Here is a 9,163-nt window from a genome sequence, read left to right as displayed (position 1 = left end):
GTCTGCTGCCAGGGGACACCATCTCTCTCTCCCCACCCCCCATCTGGCTGTTTCCATTCCAGAGGAGGAGAGGGAGAAGCTCTCATCCAGTTAAGGAAAGGCTTTATCTGGCTCTTTCCCTCCTCCTCCCTCCCTCAGCCAATCATGGGATTGCACTGGAAGTTATGGGATCATTCTTTAAGCATACAAGAAAAGCTTTATTGTTGCTGACCAGTTGTCCAAATCCTTGTTAAGTTCTTTCTTGTTAAGTGACACAAGTGATACTTGTACTCAGGTCTCACTGAAGCCCGAAATAAGTATGCATAGGATTTCCATCTCTGCTTTAGAGCTTTATTGCTGGAGATGGTTTATGTATCAAATTAGAATTATACTGTCATTCTGAATTTTATTACAGTGTTTTATAAGAGTATTGCTCTTCAGTATGTGTCGGTACATAAATATACTTTGCTTCTCAACAGGTGAAAGCTGAAGAAAGAACACCATGAGACATACAGAAATAAAGAGACTGCTTTCTGCTAATGCTATCTGTATAGCTTCCATTATTTTAGCAACTCTCATTCCCTCACTTTTTTTGAAGAACTTCTCAGTCTTGGGAACACATCTGATATGGCTGTGCATCTGTTCAGCGAGTGTTGGAGCTGTCAACATAATTTTGTATCTTATCCTTAAACCAAATCCATCTATGAAAAGAAGCTCAGTTGCCCACAAAGTAAGACTGAATGTTGTTTTAATGTAATTCTTGGTATGATATGCAGGGCTTTTTTTGAGCAGGAATGCAGTTCCAGCTGGCTTAGCTTCAGGGTGTGTGACCTAATGTGCAAATGAGTTTCTGCTGGGGTTTTTCCTACCCAAAAAAGCCTTGATGATATGGATACTAATAAGTAGGACCTTAGACTGAAATGTTATAGGGTATTACTCAGCTGAAAGTCTGCTCTAGTACTGTCATTAACACCTTGTTGTGCACTTCATGTAGCTGAAACAAGAATTAAAGCACAGATGGCTAAGCTCCTTTGTGGGGGCTCACTGGTAGTTTCAAGTATGTGTATTTCTAAAGCTATAGCACAGGGGTGGCCAAACTTGCTTAACGTAAAAGCCACATAGAATAAACTTCAGATGTTTGAGAATCGCAATACATGATTTATTAAATCTTTTAATACTTTCTTTGCACAGAAAGATAAAATACATATATATGCACTTTACAACACAACCATGCTAGAAGGAGATTTAAAAAAAAACAAAAATGGGAATAGCAGTCCCCATAAGAGCAGCATACGGAAAGGTTAGGGAAATATTTTTTGCACCAGTGGGAGAAGGAAACACTCATGTACCATATAAATCACTGACCACCATTTGCATCATTATGCATCTCTCTTTGACTTGACACTAAGGTTAGTAAATACAGCTCCTACAAGACCTATGAACATAAGGGGGTACCCTGTGCAGCCCTCTTTAATGTCTTCCCTCCTTCCAATGGCTCCCTCAGCTCTTGCACTCTCTTTCCCTGATCTAGGTCTGCTGGTGGTGGAGGAGAAGAGCTTGCAAGTGTGCCTATTTCCCCCTCCTTCCCTGCTTCACACATGGCAGAAATAGCCACCTACCTGTGGGTCAGTGCTCAGAGACTGAGGTCCCAATGATAACCATGTTTACTTGACAGTAAGCCTATATTAAGTTCCTCTTGGATCTCTAGGAACCACACTGTATGAAAGAGCTGCATGTGGCTCCTGAGCCACAGTTTGGCCTCCGCTGCTACGGCACTTATGTTTGAGTCTCCAGCTATCCAAAAGCAGTGCTACACAGCAGTCAGGTTCCAGACTGGCTGCCCTAAGTCTTCCTTTAGCAGCATGGGTATATTAAGGAGAGTTCTGGGTAAAAATTGGGCTTAGGACTGGACGTTTCTCTTCCTCTTGTTAGATCTAAGACTTGACGGGAAGTAGGAAATTGCACTTCAGCTTAATGGCCTCCTGTCTTGTTCCTGACCTTTATCGAAGTTCAATGGTAGCAGGAGGAAAGCATGCATGTACAGTTCACCTCTTTTGCAGGGAAGGGGAAGCAATGTTTTTCTACTTGGGATTCCCCCAGATTTGCAGAAATCCTCTTGGGCCCTGTTTTGCAGCATTGTTGATCAGCATGAGTTGCATGCTTTTGCTATGAGGAGGAACAAGCTTGGGACCGGCAGTGAATGGCCAGGGACAGTGATAATTTGGAAACCCCTCCCCCCAAAATCTCTCTCTCCTTTCAGATTTTATAAGCTCCCTTTTCCTCTTTAATCGACTCTCAAATGCTCTCTATGTGTGCCAGGGGCTTACTTAGACCACATTGGGCAGGCTGGTTGGTTGGTTTCTTTGTTTGAGGAGGAGTTGGCTAATTTTCGATGTCATATTTTTGAGATAGCTGAGAAGACTCCTGATGAGATAGGGACCCTTACTGTGTCTACGGGTTATCTGTTTTGGCTCCTTCTGTCGTCTACAAAGTGGCTAGTCACTTCATTCTTTAGAGATAGTGATGATGTTACTTGGAGCATCTCAAGTCTTTAAAGAGTATTTAAAGTATATTATGTAAGTTATTTTAGTAATACTTATGTAAGAGAGACCAGATGGGTTAGCTAGGCTTGTCTTCTATTTTCTAATGAGCTCACTACTGAGATCAGATTTCAATTGGAGATTTCTGGGCTCATTCTATTAACTACTGTATTGTGCAATCATGCTTTCTCTTGCAGTTTTTGTCATATAAAGACTAGGATTTCTCCTCCTTGAAATGGCATGTGGTGGTATGTTAGCTTTTTGCTCAAAAACAGATGAATAGTAGTCAAGGTCATTGCTCTCTGGAGTAGGATGCAGGGGCTGACCTTCAACAATGCAGGTTTTGCTTTCATAAGATCAAGTGTTTGGTTTCTCCCACTCAGTTTCAAAAGGACCTTAAGGATTGGGGCTGGGAAAGACCCATTATTTGAGCCCCCAAAACAAACATTCGATTTGGATGGAACTTGTTGGTATTTTGGAAATGATTAGCTTAAACTTCCAGCTCTAGCAGTCTGCTTTAGCTGTTTAAGTAACATTGTCCTTAACTTGGTTCTTCCCTCCCTCTTATTAAAACATCTTGACTCAATTAAAAATAAAATTTTATTGACTTTAGTGGGAAGTGTATGAATGTGTTTTTACTTCTCCAGATGAAAGCTATGGCACTTTAAAAAGTGGTCAGCTCTGACTGCATCATGCCCCATATTACAATAAGGTGTATGGTGTGCCAGTATACGCTCTTGAACTACTTATTTGGCTCCAAGAGTAATGCTCATCTGTGCTGTTCTTGGGTTCATTCTTGCAAGTATCCACTTAGTGAAATGTTAGTAGAAAAATATTTTTAAAAAAATTAATGTCGCAGGGCTTCTTGTCTCTTGTTAATGTAAAATTTTCTTCTATTTAAAAGGTGGCAAAGTTTATAAGATGCTGTGTGTACTTCTTCATGTCCTGTATCTTATTTCATGGAATAATTGTTCTTTATGGAGCACCGTTAATTGAGTAAGTCTTTAAAAATGCCACTTCAATAATCAAATATAAATCACACTGTTTTGTCTAATGATTTGCATACGCTTTCCTTGAAGCAGTGATCCTGTACTCATTTAATTGGAAGTAAATTTGGATGAAGGGTGGCCTTTGCTGAGATGGCAAACATTTCTGGGGCTCACATAATTATATGTTCTTTCATTTTATATATTTAAAAAGTCCCTGTACATAGAAAAGGAACATGTTGGTGACAAGCCTGGCTAGACCCTCTCTCCTTGCCACATTTCTGTGGGCAGAATTTTTTGTACTGAAGAATTCCCCATTCAGTTTCTCTACCTTCAGTCTGATGTGGTTCAGCCCAGGCACAGATTTACTATCTCGGTGAGAACTATGGGAGTTAATTATGAGCAAATATGCTTGGAATTGGGCTTTTAATTAAACTTTTTTTTAAAAAAAATGGTGAACTATAATGAAGAACCCTAAATCAGTGGTTTATTTTGAAAATAACAATAATCTGGAGAAATTGCCATTTACGTTGTTAGCTGTTTCCCTGAGTGGGTGCAATGCTGAATTGGCAGAGTGTTCTGCAGTAGAAGGCTGCAGAGACCAGAAGAGCTGTCTCTTCATAAATACTTAGTCTTGTCTTTTCTTTATTTTTTTTGTTTCAGAGGAGAGAACATGCTTTATTGAGAAATAGATTCACTGGTAGCATATTCTGACATATCCAGGAATACTTACTCTTTTCTAGGGGCAAAGTTTAAAATGGGAAAACTGTCTTTTGAAGTACATAATGATTTTTATTTGTATACTGAAAGCTTACAAAAGAACATAGAAAAGAAAGCTGGAAGAATTGAAAAATTGGTATACAAAACACCTTTATTAACATAGTTAATGATCAAGACCATTCATTAATGCTGGGAATTTTTGAACCAAATCCAGTTCTTCTCAGAATTGTTGCGTCTTTTATGCCATTTCTTTATATTAACTAGGAAATTTTCTCCACCTTTAATGTGCTCCATACTTCTCTTTAGACCATATCATGCCCCATAATTCTCTTTAGGCTTCCAGTAAAAATAGTGTTGGAAGCTGGGAATGTAAATGAAAAATAGATCTTCGGGTTAAAAAAAAAGTTCATACAAAAAGTGTTCCCAATTTAATATCTTACTGTGTACCTTTTCCTTTAATGATGCCTCCTGTGCTTGTCTTTTCCCTATATTGTAAAAGTTCTGGAAGTGTAATGACTCCTTGTAGCAGTTGAAAAGAATAAGAGTCCAGTAGCACCTTAAAGACATAACAAAATTTGTTAGCAGGGTATGAGCTTTCAGGAGTTACTGCTCACTTCTTTAGATACAGTGGGCAGTGATTCATGAAAGTTCATACCCTACCACAAATTCTGTTGGTCTTTAAGATGCTACTGGACTCTTACTGTTTTCTAACTGCTACAGACAGGCTAACATGACCTACCCAACTTGATCTGACCCCTTGTTTGCTTTCCATTGGGTTTGCTGAGACAGTCATGCAGAGGTGGGTGACAACCAAAGACAAGGTTTTTTTCAGTAGTGGCACAATGCCTTTGGAATGGTCTCTGCCTTGAAACTTGCCTGATGACTACTTAGTGCGCTTTAGGCACCAGGCAAAAGATTTCTTTTTACTGAGGTTAACAGAGATTCTATTATTTTTAGGTGGTTTTAATGGTCTACTTTTAACCTGAAGACTCCTTTATGGATGTCATTTTAGGCTACTGAATGTTGTTTGTATGACCTGGATTTATCTTCTGGCTTGTTTCAATACCGGTAATTCATATGTTGTTTTTTTATGATTTCATTGTATAGTTTTTACCTTGTGAGCTACCTCCAAAAGCTCTCTGGAACTTTTTCTAAAGAAGTCAGCAGCATAACTCTTTTTTCTGCATCCATTCCTTTCAGATCAGTACTTGAGACCTTCTTATTTGCAGTTCTCCTTTCTACATTCACTACTCTGCACTGCTTGTGTCTGCTGGGGCCAAATTTTCAAGTGTGGCTCCGAGTGTTCAGTAAAAATGGGTAAGTTGTGTGCCAGTTTCTAACTCTGCAATGGCCTAGGGACAGTTGAAATGAATTACACATAAGGAATTGTAGTAAATCCATTTTAATGCAAACATTTAAAAGGATTGCAGTGTAATGAAAAACTTAGTTGTTGTGCAGTGCTGTAACTTTCTGATAGAAGAATCAGCTTCTGTTAATCAAGAAGATGACTCCTTACCCTGACTTGGCTGATCTGGACACATTGATCCATGCTGTGGTTACCTTTGAGGCTAGACTATTATAAATACGCTCTAGTTGAGGTCTGGCCCTTAAAGACAACTCAAATTTCAATTGTTGCAGAACCCTGCAGCCAGGTTATTAGGTAGAACATGCATGTTGCAGCCATTCTGCAGACACTGCACTGGTTACTGATCAGTTTGTGGGTTCAATTCAAGGTTCTATAATCCCCTACAAAGTCCTTAAAGGGCCTTGGATCCACATATCTGCATGACTTCCTCTTCTGCTATGGCCATGCTCTGCTGTGACAGTTTCACTCATTGAGGCGAAGCCTAAAGGTGTCACCCAGCAAATGGGCAGGATTGGTGGCTGCCCACTCATGTGCATTCTATGTGGTGGCTCCCACCTTGTTGAATAGCCTTCCTGAGGAGGTCAGAAGGGCCTGCACTCTTCTGTCATTCTGCACAATGTGCAAAGCAAATGTTCAGGAGGGCGTTTTTAAAGAGATTGGAACTGTGATATAATGAAACAGTCCAGGAGGGCTCCTTCTAATGAATAGGGTTGTTATCCACTGCAGTGATCACTGTAGGTATAACCTGCTTTTACTGTGTTGTCTTGTACCTTGTAATTCACTTTCTGTATTGTTTACTATACTTTGTCTTCAATAGTTTGTTTGCATTGTTCTCTAATTCTGTAGTCCTAGTCCAACCACATTGTTCATTGGTTGGTTTATACTGTCTGCACTGTAATCAGCCTGAGTCTTAGCGAGAAAGGTGGACTATAAATAAAGATATTAAGACCACATTCAAAGTGTGTGAGAAGGATTGTGTACTTATCAGTATTATCCTAAGAACACTTTCCTGGGAATAAGCTTACTTCTGAGTAGACCTGTTTAGGATTGCTGTCAGAACCCCCTTTTCATGGTGATTACTGCTGCTGGGTGAAATGCAGTAAGTTTTTTGATGCAGTATGTTGTAATGCTCTCTGTGAAATTTCTAGCATCAGATGCATTGCCTGAAATATGCTGAACAACTGAGAACACCCTGTTTTTCAGCCAAAAATATGACATTTATTTGAAATGTCAAATCTATAGTATAGAAATTATTCAGTGAAATAGCAAATTGGATTTGCCTAGTAGGGAATAGTTGGAAAGATAGAGCACCACTGTCTTAAGGGAAAAGATGGCAAGATTTTTGTAAAAATCCATGAAATTATCTCTTGGGAGATTTGTGTGTGTGTGTGGGGGGGTGATTTAAGAACTTATTTGGAGGTGTCTTGAGTCTGAGTAAGATGAACTTAAGGTGGATAAACAAGCAAAATTGATTAGTGATGATCTGGGTAGGTAAAGAATATTGGGGTTAATTAATTTATAGTGTGCACTGCAATGCAAATTCCATAAATATTAGCATCCTGTGTTAAATAACCATTTGGCTGAACTCCCATCTCCTGTAGTTCTGCCTGCAGGGAACAAGATGCTGAAGATAGCCTCTCCTGGACTTTGTATTCTGGCATCTTTCATCATAGCCAGTGTCACTGAGCTAATGACTGGCTGTCACAAGCCAATAGTGGGAAAAAACCGCTGTGAAGAGATTGTCAGGGCTAATGGAGCCCGGAAAATGCACTTTGAAAGACTGTTCCATCATTGTGCAGTCATTGTTGGCTAAAATAGCAGCTGAAATGAAAAGCTCCTGGTTGCCTGCAGACAATTGGTGATTTTGTTACTGCTACAGTTTGAATCCTTCTTCCTCAATTTCCCCTCCAGTTCCCAGGCTAGGCGCTTATACTGCATTTCTTTAGCTATGTCAGATGCATCACTGACAGTGATTATACTTGTGAAAATTGGAGTGAATATTAACACTGTAAATGGTTCTGCTTCTCTTTGAATTGTAGCATTTAGATTTCTTTTCTCCTTGTGGAATTTTTGGAGAGGGATCCTTTCTCTTTGTGTTACTACAGCTTTATTCCCCACTGAGTTATAAGACTGGTATTTATGTAATGGTATTATATTCTCACACCCTCTGCTTGCTTTAGATCTATGTATGCATCTTTCTGGTGCATTTTATCCTTCCTTTCCACAAAGGAGATCATAGCAGAGTAAGCGGTTCTCCCTTTGTCACAACAGCCCTCTGAAAACTGTTAGGCTTAGGGTGTGTAGCTGGCCCAGGGTCACCCAGCAAACCTCATGGTAGCATGGCAGCTGGATCTCAGGCCTCTCAGATTTTAGTTCAGCACTCTGTACTACACCATCCATTTGTATGGAGCTGTGTTTTCACATCCCTCCCCTCCCAGTGATTCCTAGCATCTGTTTCCTATATACAGAAGTGCATTTTGCAAGTGCACAAGTAGCCCACGAGGACTTCAGCATTTCTTTCTTGAGAGGTTGTAGCTAATTCAGCCCCACCCAGCCGAGCGGCCAATTGACCGCCTTAGGCTGGGGGCCGTCCATTGCCTCCCCTGCTGGATGGGAGACAATGGTTTAGCCCTGGACTGCTAGGGGCGTGGGCAGCCTTATATAGGCTGACCCAGCCCCTGTGTCGCAGTTGGTTTTGGGGGGCTCATCGGCCCGCCCGCCCGTCATGCAGTGCAGGCATAGGCTGGTCGCCTGATTATGGGGCCAGGTAGGAATTTTTCACTTCCAAACATATTGGCCAAGTCTGGGAGTGTTTTCCCCTACCTTGCATTGTGGACGGTGCGTTGGCAATTGGCTTGGGCGGTGCTGTTAATAGGTTGGTCACTGGCGGTTTACTGTTGGGAACATGTTCTTTTGGGGTATTGGTGAGCTCCCATGGCAACGCACCGTTGGGGTGTAGGGCGTCCCTGGGGTGACCTAAGCTGTACGGTACAAGGTTGGCTCCAGGGAGCCTCGGGATCCCGTCACTATTGAGTTGTCCACAACTCGGGCTGCATGGCTTGGGTGAGGGTGGAGCTTCGTGAACGGGATCTCGTGCCCGGCCGGCCAGGTTTGAGCCGTTGGGTCGGCTCACACCTGAGGCCTGGGGCTCGCCCAGTTTTCGGGTCGAGGTGGTCGGGTTATGACCTCTGGCTTGTCCTGGCCCCCATTTTTCCCATTGCCGTTAAGTTTAAATAAAGTGGCCCTTTATTCCACCTTGTTTGTCTCGTTATTCCGAATGGGGGGGGGGGCAATAACTAGGCTAAAATTGAGTAAGAATTGTTTTTCTTTTCAGTGTGCATTAGCCTGTACTTACCACCTGGAGTGTCATATGCCATTTTCTTGCCCACTCCCTCTGTTATGAAAGCATTCTGTAACTTCTCACAATCTGCTGTAGGTTTTTATTATTGTATCATCTGTGTGCATTTTCCTATCTTGAAACATATTTCAACTCAGCTTCTCTGGGTACAGTGCTTCTGTCTTCTCTCTCGTATAAAAATGGGCCGGGTGTAAAAGTTTTGTTTCAAGTTTTT

General features: G+C 41.3%; 1 protein-coding gene across 1 annotated transcript in view; it reads left to right on the top strand.

Annotated features, from left to right (window-relative positions):
- LOC132577983 (phosphatidylinositol-glycan biosynthesis class F protein-like) overlaps window positions 1-9,163 on the top strand; it is a 32,373-nt gene that overhangs the window by 1,231 nt on the left and 21,979 nt on the right. The window contains exons 2-4 of the mRNA XM_060247777.1: window positions 459-709; window positions 3,424-3,515; window positions 5,426-5,542. Coding sequence (XP_060103760.1) covers window positions 482-709; window positions 3,424-3,515; window positions 5,426-5,542 — 437 coding nt within the window. The 5' untranslated portion in view covers window positions 459-481. The remainder of the gene's footprint in view (window positions 1-458; window positions 710-3,423; window positions 3,516-5,425; window positions 5,543-9,163) is intronic.

Source organism: Heteronotia binoei, chromosome 1 (genome assembly GCF_032191835.1).
Source record: "Heteronotia binoei isolate CCM8104 ecotype False Entrance Well chromosome 1, APGP_CSIRO_Hbin_v1, whole genome shotgun sequence".
NCBI classification, from domain to species: Eukaryota; Metazoa; Chordata; class Lepidosauria; order Squamata; family Gekkonidae; genus Heteronotia; species Heteronotia binoei.
This window is presented reverse-complemented; position numbering and strand designations above follow the sequence as displayed.